The sequence below is a fragment of the Phyllobates terribilis genome, unplaced genomic scaffold, assembly GCF_046119375.1.
Source record: "Phyllobates terribilis strain yellow unplaced genomic scaffold, ASM4611937v1 Scaffold_8__6_contigs__length_399053987, whole genome shotgun sequence".
Taxonomy (NCBI): domain Eukaryota; kingdom Metazoa; phylum Chordata; class Amphibia; order Anura; family Dendrobatidae; genus Phyllobates; species Phyllobates terribilis.
The window spans coordinates 355,776,131-355,791,481 of record NW_027362768.1 but is presented as its reverse complement, the minus strand read 5'-3'; the positions used below and the strand labels follow the sequence as shown (position 1 = coordinate 355,791,481).

The 15,351-nt window shown below is 48.5% G+C and overlaps 1 protein-coding gene across 1 annotated transcript; it reads right to left on the bottom strand.

Moving 5' to 3' along the window:
- Positions 1-262: 262 nt before the first annotated feature.
- LOC141157768 (dynein axonemal heavy chain 12-like) lies at positions 263-5,922 on the bottom strand. The gene is made up of 5 exons (XM_073645297.1): positions 5,905-5,922; positions 5,419-5,607; positions 4,070-4,226; positions 1,457-1,548; positions 263-445 (listed from the first exon to the last, which is right to left on the bottom strand). Exons 1-5 carry the CDS (start codon positions 5,920-5,922, stop codon positions 263-265), a joined length of 639 nt encoding a protein of 212 aa, XP_073501398.1.
- Between the last annotated feature and the right edge of the window lie 9,429 nt (positions 5,923-15,351).

Below are 15,351 nucleotides of genomic sequence, written 5' to 3'. Positions count from 1 at the left end.
TTTTGATGATATTCTAATTTAGTGAGATGCACCTGTATATTATATACTGGAATGTGATGATATTTTATAGTATCATAAGTAAAGTAATGTCAGATTCTTAACTTTTACTGTAGCATCAGCATCTATAACTCACTGTATGAAATCATAGCAGAAGTAGCACTTGACCTCGACCCCAAGGGCCCCTGAACGGCACATGGCAGCTAGAGGCCCATTACAGATTATTTTTTTCTATTGTGAAACCTCCTTGAATCCAGGATTTTACTCACTCTTCATTCTCCAATCTGTGATTTGTCACCAGTCTATCTAGTAATATATTTGCAAAGCTTTTTGCTTTGTCAGCCAGGCCTTGCTTTAAGTCATCGCAGTCGAGGTGTACCATGGTGAAGTAAGCGCGGGTGGGCAGTCCCATGATATCTCTGGCCAGGGTGTGAAATTGTTCTATAAACTGGAATACAAATATAAATCAGTCTCGTTTACCCTTGAGATTTCTGATTTGACCCTCAATTATTATCGGACACGTTGCACCCCTCGCTCTGTAGGACTTAGGACAGTATTGATTCTAATGGGAATGGTAAGAAAATGATTCCTGCAACTTAGTCCTCGTTGCTGCGTCCACCCGACTACAGCTGTGATCAGCTTATTGTCAAGGGACCCTTCAAATGAACCAAAGGGGGTCCCCATAAAGTGAACCTGTCAGGTTCTTCAGGCATGCCAAATTCCTGCATTGACATCCACGGTATATATCTGGCAAAAATGTTTCTACCTTAAAAAACTAAACTTTTTATGTGCCGGCCGTCATATGTAAATTGGGCATGTGAAATTAAGTATTATACACCTGTCTTGGGTATCCGAGCTCTGCTTCCTTCACTTCGGTCTGCTGCCCCGTGCTGTGCTCCACGTCAGGTTTTACAGGTTATCCTGTGTAGCTCAGTGACATAATCTCCTAAATCCTATTTATGGACAGTTAGGACACACACCTCGGTCTTAGGATTGAGTTTTTAGACTTTTGTTTGGTGTGCTCCACCTTCTGCGTTAACTTTCTTCCATTCCTACTGGGTTACGCTACATCCATCCTGCAGCTCCCAAGATTCCTGAGTGCCAATTCCTTGTTGCTCATGTGCCTTCCTGCTTACCACACCAACGCCTGGGGTCCGTGTGGCCACCCGGACCTGAGGCTTAGAAGATCCACCTCACCAGGTGAGACTAAGATGCCATGATTTGGGTGTGATCACAGCATCTGAGGTGGGATTTGTTTGTGGGAAGTGACGTCCCGCTGGACTAGTCCTAGATAACTTGCATATGATGAACGGCACATAAGCAGTCGATTTTTACTAGAAACATCAAAGCCAGTGTTGCTGTGCAGGGATGAGTCAATTTAACATAATGACGGTTCGAGATAATAAGCAAGAAAGTCCAATATGTAAAAAAAAAACACATTATGATCAGACATACGTACCTCTGTGTATTCATCAAAACTGTGCTCCTCGGATAAGAAAGTTTCTACTTTCTCCGCGGCTGAACCATCCACCAGCCAGCTGAAGCTTTCAACTATCAAATAATATAACACAGAATTTATAGTTGTATCTAGACTCATCTTAATGTCGGGCGGAGAAAACTTTCAAAGAGGATTATACAGCTGATCGGACATGGATTTTTGAAAGCAAGTACTCTGGCTTCATCAGGTCTAAGAGATCAATTTGATAATCTACATTTATATGGTGAAATCTAGAGACAGATCCTCTTTGAAGTGCTTGTTAGACCAATGATATATAGTATTTCTGCATGATAATGTCTGATAGATGAGGATCACACCCCTGGGAACCCCTAACACTGAGTTCAATGGCTTTTGGAAAGGTATCAGGATCAAAGCGTCCACAGGAAGATCACGCTGCAAGCGCCGGCAGGAGATTTCTGATTGTGATTGTTCCATCCCTTTAATACTAGATTCACGTCCAGCTTCCCATATGTTCCATCGCTTTAATACTTACGATTCACGTCCAGCTTACTGTATGTACCATTCTTTTAATTATTCGCGGCCAGCTTACCGTATGTACCATCCCTTTAATGATTCGCGGCCAGCTTACCATATGTACTATCCTTTTAATGATTCGCGGCCAGCTTACCATATGTACCATCCTTTTAATGACTCACATCCTGCTTTACTTATGTACCATCCCTTTAATGACTCACATCCAGATTACCATATGTACCATCCCTTTAATAACTCACATCCAGCTTACCGTATGTACCATCCCTGTAATGACTCATGTCCAGCTTACCGTATGCACCATCCCTTTAATGATTCATGTCCAGCTTACAGTATGTACCATCCTTTTAATGATTCATGTCCAGTTTACCGTATGTACCATCCCTTTAATGACTCACATCCTGCTTATCATATGTACCATGCCTTTAATGACTCACATCCTGCTTACCGTATGTACCATCCCTGTAATGACTAATGTCCAGCTTACCATATGTACCATCCCTTTAATGACTCACATCCTGCTTACCGTATGTACCATCCCTTTAATGACTCACATCCTGCTTACCGTATGTACCATCCCTTTAATGACTCACATCCTGCTTACCGTATGTACCATCCCTTTAATGACTCACATCCTGCTTACCGTATGTACCATCCCTGTAATGACTCATGTCCAGCTTACCATATGTACCATCCCTTTAATGACTCACATCCTGCTTACCGTATGTACCATCCCTTTAATGACTCACATCCTGCTTACCGTATGTACCATCCCTTTAATGACTCACATCCTGCTTACCCTATGTACCATCCCTGTAATGACTCATGTCCAGCTTACAGTATGTACCATGCCTTTAATGATTCGCGGCCAGCTTACCGTATGTACCATCCCTTTAATGACTCAAATCCTGCTTACTGTATGTACCATCCCTATAATGATTCACGTCCAGCTTACAGTATGTACCATCCCTTTAATAACTCACGTCGAGCTTACCATATGTACCATCCCTTTAATGATTTACGTCCAGCTTACGTATGTACCATCCCTTTAATATCTCAAGTCGAGCTTACCGTATGCACCATCCCTGTAATGACTCACATCCTGCTTACCGTATGTACCATCCCTGTAATGACTCACATCCTGCTTACCGTATGTACCATCCCTTTAATGACTCACATCCTGCTTACCGTATGTACCATCCCTGTAATGACTTATGTCCAGCTTACCGTATGTACCATGCCTTTAATGATTCGCGGCCAGCTTACCGTATGTACCATCCCTTTAAAGACTCACGTCCTGCTTACTGTATGTACCATCCCTATAATGATTCACGTCCAGCTTACAGTATGTACCATCCCTTTAATAACTCATGTCGAGCTTACCGTATGTACCATCCCTTTAATAACTCACGTCGAGCTTACCATATGTACCATCCCTTTAATATCTCAAGTCAAGCTTACCATATGTACCATCTCTGTAATGACTCACATCCTGCTTACCGTATGTACCATCCCTTTAATGACTCACATCCTGCTTACCATATGTACCATCCCTTTAATGACTCACATCCTGCTTACCATATGTACCATCCCTGTAATGACTTATGTCCAGCTTACCGTATGTACCATGCCTTTAATGATTCGCGGCCAGCTTACCGTATGTACCATCCCTTTATAGACTCACGTCCTGCTTACTGTATGTACCATCCCTATGATTCACGTCCAGCTTACAGTATGTACCATCCCTTTAATAACTCACGTCGAGCTTACCGTATGTACCATCCCTTTAATATCTCAAGTCGAGCTTACCGTATATACCATCCCTGTAATGACTCACATCCTGCTTACCGTATGTACCATCCCTTTAATGACTCACATCCTGCTTACCCTATGTACCATCCCTGTAATGACTTATGTCCAGCTTACCGTATGTACCATCCCTTTAATGATTCGCGGCCAGCTTACCGTATGTACCATCCCTTTAATAACTCACGTCGAGCTTACCGTATGTACCATCCCTTTAATGATTCACGTCCAGCTTACCATATGTACCATCCCTTTAATGATTCACGTCCCGCTTACCGTAGGTTTGGAAATGCCTGAATGGCTGGTGTAGATTGTGGCTGACGGCCTCCTTCAGCTTCAGCGCAGCAGAATCAAAGATGTAATCAGGGAGTTTGGCCTCGATGATCTGAACCGTGTTACTACCAGAAAGCCACGGCTGCACCGTCTGAATGTTCTGGACAAAGAAGAACGTTCTATAAAGTGACATGAATACTGCAGAAGTCTCTAATATAAACCCCCTGAACAGCCACCTATTATGATATAAATAAATCAAAAACTCCATACAAAGCTCCATATCCTCAGCATAGACATAGAATAAAAGCTGCCATGCTGTGTATCCTCAGTGGCCACTAATGGGAGCTTAAAGGGCATCTGTCACCCCAAAAATTCAGATTTAACCACTTATACATTTAAAGCGCACCTGTCAGCAGGATTGAGCTCAGTAAAACACATACAATGTCAAGTGGGTGCCACTACACTGATTAAAATGATACCTTAGTTGATTAAATCCGTCCTGTGGTTCTTGTGTAACCTTTACTTTCAGTCTGGAGATAATGATATGCTTGTGCTCCGGGGCGGCCTGTGGGGGGCGCTCTATCTGGTGCTCTGCTTACATATTCATCTGTATGCTCTTATGACAGCTCACTGTGCCTTCACTGACCTGCCTCCTATTTTACATAATGCATCTAGTAGTGCGGGGCTAGGTAAAATAGGAGGCAGGTCAGTGGACAATCAGTGAGCTGTCATAAGAGCATACACATGAATATGTAAGCAGAGCACCAGATAGAGTGCCCCCACACGCCGCCCCGGAGCATAAGCGTATCATTATTTCCAAACTGAAAGTAAAGATTACACAAGAACCACAGGACGAATTTAATCAACTAAGGTATCATTTTACTCTGTGTAATGTCGCCCTCTTGACAGTGTATGTGGTTTACTGAACACACTCCTGCTGACAGGTGCACTTTAATAGGGGACTGGAGTGGAGAGCCATCCCTTCATGGGGGCCCACCGGAGGATTCTCCAGTTCTCCTGTTGGCCAGTCCAAGCCTGTAAAAGTGTTCATGCTATCCAACTCTTCTACTTATAATTCTCATATATTTTTGCAATGTGTATTACAGAGTCAATATACTCGTTGTCCTATCCCTGCATGGGGGCCCACCGGAGGATACTGCTGCGGACGCTCATATACTAGGTGACAGCCAATAGCAATTGTAAATCAGCCGGTACAATATTTTTTTTTGCTGTGATATTCCAAAATGGTGGCAGCAAATTTCCAATTTTTTTTACTGCAGTTTTTACCTGTGAGCCACACATGTACCTACTATAAAAAGTAAGTTGTCAGCATAGAAAAAAAATCCTGATACCTGAAGGGTCTTGGAGATCGGAGTTAATATAAATAGTATAACTTCTTCTACGTCCTGGAAGCTTGGATAGAAATCCATTTTCTCGTCATCAAATGTAAGTTGCATTTTGAAGACTGGTAAAAATTGCACGTCTATCAGGTCAAATAAACGGACATAAGTTTCTACAGTTTCCTGCAGAAGGTCTCTCACCTGTGGGGGGAGAAATCAGCAAGTATATATTAGTGTTTATAAGGAGAAAAAATACATGACTACGAGAGTGGTGCAGAAAACAGGGAGACGGACTGGGCCATAAGAGAAGAAAGCTGAGTGACAACATTTACTGTGGGTGGGAACTCCTTAATCCCTTCAGGACCGGATAATTGTTTGTTTTGCATTTTTTCCTTCCCTTCTTCAAAAAGCCATACATTTTTTAATTTTTCCATTGATATAGCTGCAAGAGGCTATGTAATGTGCTGTAGCTTAAACCCTTCCCAACATATGACATACTGTTATGCCATATGTCATGTTCCTGTAGATGTGCAAAATTTGGACCTGGGCCCCCAACCGCATGTTGGTCAGATGTATGGGCCCTTGTAGCGTTCTAGATCCGATAATGATGCGTGTGTTCGCCCCTGCCTTGGATGTTTCCCATCGTAGCCCCATCCTATAATAATGTCTCTCATTCTAGGCCCCTTCCTGGTATAATGTTCCCCATCCTGCGCCCCTTCCTGTTATAATATCCCCTATCCTGGGCCTCTTCCTGTTATAATATCCACCTTCTGTGTATAATACCCCCCATCCTGAGCCCCTTTCAGCAATAATGTCCCAATCCTGGGCTCCTTCCTGGTATAATGTTCTTGGTCCTGGGTCTCTTACTGTAATAATGTCCCCCATCCTGGCCCCTTCCTGTAACAATGTCCCCCATCCTGGTATAATGTCCCACATCCTATAACAATGTCCCCCATCCTAGGCCCCATTCTGGTATAATGACCTCCATCCTTGTGCCCTTCCTGGTGTAATGTCCTTCATCCTGGCCCATGTCATGGTATAATGACCCCCATTCTGGTATAATGCTCCCTATCCTGGGCCGCTTCCTTGTACAATGCCCCCCATCCTGAACCCCTCCCTTGTATAATGCTCCCCTTCCTTGTAAAATGCTCCCCATCATGAACCCCTTCCTTGTATAATGCTCCCCATCATGCGCCCCTTCCTTGTATAGTGCTCCCCATCCTGCGCCCCTTCCTTGTGTAATGCTCCACATCTTGCGCCCCTTCCTTGTATAATGCTCCCCATCTTGCGCCCCTTTCTTGTGTAATGCTCCCCATCCTGCGCTCCATCCTTGTGTAATGCACCTCATCCTAGGCTACTTCCTTGTATAATGCTCCCCATCTTGCACCCCTTCCTTGTGTAATGCTCCCCATCCTGCGCCCCTTCCTTGTATAATGCTCCCCATCATGCGCCCCTTCCTTGTATAATGCTCCCCATCCTGCGCCCCTTCCTTGTATAATGCTCCCCATCATGCGCCCCTTCCTTGTATAATGCTCCCCATCCTGCGCCCCTTCCTTGTGTAATGCTCCCCATCCTGCGCCCCTTCCTTGTATAATTCTCTCCATCTTGCGCCCCTTCCTTGTGTAATGCTCCCCATCCTGTGCCCCTTCCTTGTGTAAAGCTCCTCATCCTAGGCTACTTCCTTGTATAATGCTCCCCATCCTGGGACCCTTCCTTGTCTAATTCCCCCCATCCTGGGCACCTTCCTTGTATAATGCTCCCCATCCTGGGACCCTTCCTTCTCTAATTCCCCCTATCCTGGGCCCTTTCCTTGTATAATGCTCCCCATCCTGGGCCCCTTCCTTATATAATGCTCCCCATCCTGGGCCCCTTCCTTGTCTAATTCTCCCCACCCTGAGCCCCTTCCTTGTATAATGCTCCCCATCCTTGGCCCTTTCCTTGTATAATGCTCCCCATCCTGGGCCCCTTCCTTATATAATGCTCCCCATCCTTGGCCCTTTCCTGGTATAATGTTCTGTCGTTCTTTTCCAATACATTAAATAAACAAAAATAAATGATTCTTCTTACCTTCTTCCGCTCCCACGACATGCGACGTCTTCTTCTGTAGCTGATTTCAGTGTGCCGGCACGGGCAGCGCATGACGTCACTTCCATGTGTCACTCGTGACTGGCACGCCGACATGAGCTACCGGCCTTTGATTGTCTGGTGGCATGCACTGCAGCTCAGGGACCCGGCATGTCCCTGCGCAGCAATATACTTCAGCCGGATGTGCGTCCTCAGACTGTGGATGTGCCATAAATATATGAGATGGGAATACCACTCTGAGTCTATGTTTGACCCAGAGATACAATAATGAACATGAATCCTTATATATCACGGATCTTGCAGCCGCCTTTGCCTGGTTGGACATAAGTGTCGAGACGCAGTTATAAAAGGAATCCAATTTGTCCGCTTTAATCAACTGCAGGGCATCTTGATTGGCAAATAGATTGATCACTTTGGGGTACCAAGTGTTCAGCAACTTATCTTCTGTCTTGGCACAAGCCAAGGATACGCTGTTCCTCAGGGATTCACATTCTACAGGACCCCTGGACCTGACAAAGAATAAAGCACTTTATCATATTAAACCTGACAGGGCACACCTGTGAAGTGAAGACCATTTCCGGTGACTACCTCTTGAAGCTCATCAAGAGAATGCCAAGAGTGTGCAAAGCAGTCATCAAAGCAAAAGGTGGCTACTTTGAAGAACCTAGAATATAAGACATATTTTCAGTTGTTTCACACTTTTTTGTTAAGTATATAATTCCACATGTGTTAATTCATAGTTTTGATGCCTTCAGTGTGAATGTACAATTTTCATACTCATGAAAATACAGAAAAATCTTTAAATGAGGTGTGTCCAAACTTTTGGTCTGTACTGTATATACATATATATATATATATATATATATATATATATATATATATACATATACAGTATACATATATACACACACATATACAGTATACATATATATATATATACACACACATATACAGTATACATATACACACCCATATACAGTATACATATATATATACACCCATATACAGTATACATATATGTGGCACCCCAGGGGTCTGGTTGCCACAGTAATAGAAATATTATGCCTGAGAGCAAGTGGGAGGATTCTCTGGTCAGGAGCCCTAAGCATGCAACACTTCCTGCCCAGACCTGGGAGGGGAGGAATCTGCCCTTATAAACTGGGTCTGGGGCGGGATTAGGTTAGTTAGAGCTTGGAGAGGGAAAGATACAGCAGGAGCTCTGTAGGAACAGTAGCTGAAGACCAGGGGCTGGAGCTGAGCGGAGCTCGCCCTGGCTGAGGACACTACAACCGGACACCGGAGTCCGAGGCTGTGGGGACTGATATACACCCAGCAGCAGAAACCAGCCGGCAGGGGATTCCAGGTCCTCTGGCCATAGAAGCCCGGTGGCTCAGTCACAAGAAAGGGGCCAGCGCCGCCATCCAGGAGCGGAGGCTAACAGAAGGCCCCAAGTCACCAGCCATACGGGTGAGCACCACACGGTATACTCAGGGACGTGGGCTATTTGTAACCGCTTACAGCAAGGTAGCCAGGAAAGAGTGCAGATAGACGGGGAGGCCTACAACTCCGCCTGGCCAGGGGAGATCCTGCTTGCTCACAGACTGACCAGGCCTCTACTGCTAACCAGTACTCCCGGGAGGGTCTGCTTTATACCATCAGTAAAGACCCTGAACTGCACCACACGTCTCTGTGTTTCATCGCCGCACCAGCACCATTAGTACTGGGACGCTCACACCATCACTCCCATCATCCACACTAGCTGCCCTGAGGCAATACTTCTGAGTTATCCCATACTTGGCTCCGCTTACAACATCAGCCTCAGCGGTCTGCAGCGCAGCGGCGGTCCCCACTGACCGCAATCCACAGGTGGCGTAGTCGGACATTTGTTATTACACTAAGACTGCCACTGGTTTGACCACCCTGAGCCACGGACCGGGTCGCCGCCACACTGAGACTACCACCCCCAGCATCCCACCAGAGGCCCGGTTCCGGGTTCCCCACGCGGCCCAGGGGGCGCGTCAATTTTGGCGTAGTCGGCAGGATTTCATGCCTGCAACCACCGGGTACTGCGTGTCTGAAAAAAGACTTTTGTACTTACCTGTGGCGAAGTTTCTCGCCGTCCGGAGTTGTTTCCCGCCATCGGACGCCATCTTGGGTCGCTTCCCGCCATCTTCTGCCGTCTTTCCGCCATCCGCAGCCACTTCCCACCATCGGACGCCATCTTCGGGAAGCCGCACGGGAAGAAGAGGGGCGTGGACGCCGAAAGCGCGCGAGATCCGAAGCTCCGCCCCACGCACTGACGCTTGCCAAGGTCCTGGAAGGGAGGAAGAGCGACGCTGACGTCATCGGAGCGCGACGCCAGGTCCTCTACCCCGACAAGTGACTGCGGAGCCGCGGCCTATGGAAGAAGAGCATCGCAAGGTAGGCCACGGTCCACTAGGGGGGAAGGAGGATGTCGGATACCGAGGGGAGCTCCACCGGCCTCCAGCGCAACCGCTGCAGCGGTCATGCCATTTACCATGCCCTATATCCCGGGGGCAACCTGGCTACCCCAGTACTCAGGGGAGTCACATACCCTAAGTGACTTTAGGGAAAGATTGGATAGCCTCTTCCAGGTATACACCCTCACGGAAGAGCAAAAAGTAAGCATCCTGGTGGCCCAGTTAATCTGGGCAGCCCAAAGGGAGGTAAAGTCCTGGTCACCTGGGAAGAAGAGGACTGTCAGAGAAATACTAGCCCGGCTGAAAGACACATTTGATACCCGAACCTCAGCCGAAATAAAGCTCAGATTTTACGGGTGCAAACAGCGGGCACATGAAAGTATAAGAGACTATGCTCTAAACCTACAAGAGGCCCTGAGAGCCATTAACCAGGCAGACCCTGACAGCGTGGGAAATGAAGACAAGCTGTTGACCGAACAATTTATTGAGGGTCTACTGTGCAATGCCCACCGAACCCAGTTGCGGGCAATGGCTTTACAGGACCCTGACCTGGACTTTGCACAGTTCAAGGACAGAGCCATCCGGGTGCTCCGAGAGCCGGCACCAGGTGGCGCTGTGACCCACAGGCGCCCTGCTATCACTTATCACCAGGACGTGGCGCCCTTGTCTGCAGGGCCTGTGGGAGCTGATGCGCAGGCTTTGAATAATAACCCGGCTACAGACCTGCACCATCAGGTCCAAGAGCTGACTAAGAGCGTTGCCGCGCTAACCAGAACTGTGCAGTCTTTGCAGGTCTCTTCTCCAGGAAAGATCCAGCTGGCATCCGGACCAGAGGACGTCCCGTGGCGCCGACTGAGGAGGGCCCCACCGGCCAGAGGAAGACCCAGCGACAGATACAACGAGGACGGACGACCCATCTGCCGCCGCTGCAATCAACCCGGACATATGGCAAGGTACTGTCATTTAAACGGGCACAACCTGGGGTAGAGGGCCAACCCCCAGGCTTAAGATCATCAGGCCCATCGAACTGGCGTGACAAATACGTAGGAGGACGTCCGGTCTTGCCTGTGATACTGGACGGCATTCCTATGAGTGCCCTACTGGAAACCGGGTCACAGGTCACCACCATCCCGTACGTGCTCTTCAAGCGGTACTGGAATGACTCGGACATAACCCGCTACCCAGATGACGACCTGAGCATTATCGCCAGCAATGGTCAGCCCGTGCCCCAGATAGGATTTAAAGAGGTGATCATCAAGGTCGGTAAAGTTGAACTGCCGGCACAAGGACTGATCATTGTGGACATTGACCGTTGCGACAGTCACCCAAAAATAACCCTAGGTACTAACGTAATTGAAAACTGTCTTGCAGAGGTGATTCTTATTTTGCAGCAGGTTGCCAAGAACGCCAGTTCCAGCCAGCAGCGTGTGCTCCAAAAAGAGATCCGGGCACTGATGAAGCGGCAACAAGTGGAACTATCTGGTGGTGAGATAGGTAGCGTGAGAATGTGTGACCCGTTCCCTATTGCCATGCCCCCAAAAAGTGAGATGATGATTTGGTGTCGGGCAGCTATTGGTCTGAGAGGTAGAGACTACCAAGCAATGGTAGAACCCGTCTACTCAGACAGTAGGCCCACCATTTTGACAGCACGGGGGGTGGTCGATGTACGTCATGGGAGGGTGCCCGTCCGCATCATAAATATCGGGGAGAGAGAAGTATACCTGCCCCGGTATGCCACGCTAGCCAAATTGTTCACCATAAACCAGAACTCTGTACAGGCCGTGGAACCCTTGCCTCCATCTCAACCAGAGGAAGGTAACGGCTCTAAGAAACCAATGGAGGACTGGTGTCAGCAACTGCATTTGGGTACTGACTCCACTCCCTCACACCAAAAACAGGGAGTCTACAGGGTGGTTCAAGAGTACGAGAGAGTGTTTAGTAAACACCCGCTGGACTTCAGGCGAGTAAAGGGGGTAGAACATCACATCCGCACGGGAGACCATCCTCCCATAAAGGAGAGATTCCGACCCATACCCCCTGCACACTATCAGCACGCCAAGGGTATGTTAAAGGACATGAAGGAGGCTGGGGTAATTAGGGACAGCTGTAGCCCCTGGGCAGCTCCACTAGTCTTAGTGAAAAAGAAAGACAACACCATGAGAATGTGTGTAGACTACAGGAAGGTCAACCGTATCACACACAAAGATGCGTACCCGTTACCAAGGATAGAAGAGTCCTTAGCTGCATTAAAATCTGCTAACTTCTTCTCTACTTTGGACCTCACTAGCGGGTACTGGCAGGTTCCTGTAGCAGAGGCGGACCGGGAGAAGACCGCATTCACCACCCCGATGGGTCTCAGTGAATTTAACTGTATGCCGTTCGGGCTCTGCAACGCACCAGGAACCTTCCAACGGTTGATGGAATGCTGTCTGGGACACCGGAACTTCGAGACGGTCCTATTATACCTGGACGATGTAATCGTCTATTCCAAGACCTACGAGGACCACCTTAAACACCTGGCCGAAGTGTTTGAAGCTCTGGCAAACTATGGCTTAAAGGTGAAACCCTCCAAGTGTCACCTCCTGAAACCAAAGGTGCAATACCTGGGACACGTGGTGAGTGCTGACGGAGTGGCTCCGGACCCCGATAAGATCACCGTGATTAAAGACTGGCCAAGACCCTCCAGCATAAAGGAAGTGCGGCAGTTCCTCGGGTTGGTAGGCTACTACTGAAGATTCATTCCCGGTTTCACCAAAATGGCAGCCCCTATGCAGGACCTCCTGATAGGTCAATCTCGGAAAGCCAAAAACCAGAAGCCGCCCTTCAGGTGGGAAAAGCTGGAAGAGGAGTCCTTCTGCCAGCTGAAGATGGCCCTCACGGGGGATGAAATCCTGGCATACCCTGATTACAGCCAGCCCTTTATCCTCCACAAGGACGCAAGCAACATCGGGCTAGGAGCCGTACTGTCCCAGATCCAGCAGGGGAGAGAACGGGTAATTGCTTACGCCAGCCGAAAACTGCGAGCCACGGAAAGAAACCCTGAGAATTACAGCTCATTTAAGCTCTAATTCCTGGCAGTGGTGTGGGCGGTAACCGAACGTTTTAAGCATTACCTTGCCTCTTCCAAGTTCACCGTGTACACGGATAACAACCCGTTGACACACTGGACACTGCAAGGCTCGGTGCCCTGGAAGAGAGATGGATGGCCCGCCTGTCCAACTATGAATACACCATCAAATACCGGGCGGGACGCTCAAATGCCAACGCGGATGCCCTGTCTAGAATGCCAAACTTACCGGACGTAGGGGAAGATCCAGAAGATCTGGAAGAAGTCGAGCTCCTTGCATTCCACAGTCATGGGATTACCCTGTATTCCCACCGTGTGAAGGACAGGCGCTCTGTGACGTTCAATCCCTTGCCCCACTACAGCTGGGCGGAAACGCAAGACAGTGATCCCGCAGTCAGTCTGGTAAAGGAAATGCTGACACAGGCCGATGCCCGTCTTGACCCAGACGCTCCGGAGGAGACCAAGCAACTGTGGAAGGAGAAAAGTAAGCTGTTCCTCTACAGGGAGAAGCTATGCCGAAGAATGGTTAACTCTCGAACACATGAGTTGACCTGGCAGGTAGTGGTCCCAAGACGAGACGCGGCTATGGTGCTAGAGGCATACCACAATGGAGCAGGGCATTTTGGATGGAAGAAGCTGGAGTACTTGTTGCGTGAACGGTTCTACTGGGTAGGCATGAGAGGAGCCATCGAGAGGTGGTGCAGAGACTGTGGCCCGTGCAACCTAAGAAGAAAGGACCGTGCCAGCCAGAAGACTCCCCTGCAGCCAATCATCACCAGACAGCCACTGGAACTGGTAGCCCTGGACCATGTGAAACTGGCTCCGAGCAGATCTGGGTATGCCTACGCCCTCACAATCGTAGATCACTACTCCCGGTTCCTGGTGGTGGTTCCCGTCAAGGACTTAACGGCTCAAACAGCAGCTAGAGCCTTCCAGCAGCACTTCTGCCGTCCACACGGGTACCCGGAGAAAGTGTTGACAGACCAAGGACCAGCCTTCGAAGCAGAGGTCTTCCAGGAGTTCTGCAACCTGTATGGCTGCAAGAAGATAAGAACAACGCCCTATCACCCGCAGACCAACGGACTCTGCGAGAAGATGAACCAGGTGGTGATAGATCTGCTAAAAACATTGCCCCTGGAAGAACGCAGCCTGTGGCCTGAGAAACTGCCCGATCTGGTGGACCTGTACAATCACATCCCTGTAGGTTCCACCAACTGTACCCCGGCATACCTAATGAGAGCAAGACCTGGTAAGCTGCCTATTGACCTGGATATGGGAGTCCTGACACCTGAGGACACCTCGCCAGAGGCAGACTGGGATACAGAACGGCAGCAGCAGTACCAGAAAGTACAGGAGAGCGTCGAGCGAAGTCTCTGTCAATCAAGAGAAAGGCAGGAGAGGACTTATAACCAACATGCTCTCACTGTTCCCCTGGTACCTGGAGAGCAGGTCTTGAAAAGAAAAAGGCGGCTCTATAAGTTGGACGACCAGTGGGAAAAGGACCCGTACACCGTACTGCCCTCAAGCCATAATAATCCAAAGGTGTACGTCATCAGCAAGGATGGAGGAGAGACCACAGCCACTGTCTCCAGAGACCACCTGAAAAAGTGCCCCGAGAAGTTGCAAAGCACGGATGAAGATCAGGAAGACCCTCAACCCGTAGAGGAAAAGGAGGAAATGATCAGCACCGTACTCGGAGACTTTCCCCGGTCCTGGACACAAGTAAACAACGCTATCGTGGTGCCCGTCCTCACATTTCTCCAGCCAGCCCCTCAAGTGCCTACAGAAGACCAGGTAGAGCTGGAAGAGCAGCCGGCCCAGGAGGCAGAAGAATCCATACCAGCAGACCAGGAGAATCAACCCTCTGCTAGTAGTGAGCCAGTCGTGCCCCTAGTGAGCCAAAGAGTGCGCAGACAGCTGCCCAGCCTACCCGCAACATGCCCTACACCCTGTAGTGCAGAACCAGTTAGTGAGCTCCGTAGGTCCACTAGAGTCACTAGAGGTCAGATGCCCGCTCGCTAGAAAATATAAACTAATGCACTGTAAATGTACCTGTTTCTTGAAAATGTTTACGGTTTTTGTTGTTGCTTGTTATTAATTATGTTTCTCAGTTACCCTGTAGATTTCTTTGGACTAACAGGTTATGGACGCTGGATAACCGGAACAATTCTTGTAGATAGTTGCACATTGTGCCTCTTGCGAAGATGGCCGCGGAAGAGAAAACCTGTCTGGCGTGGCCTCCTTGCGGCCCAAAGTAGTTAGCTTCAGCCTTGCAGCCACGCCCAAGGCCAACGCAAGGGGTTTGCTTTGGACAGGTCCCCTACTTCGCTTAAAACTTCACCTTGGGTGATA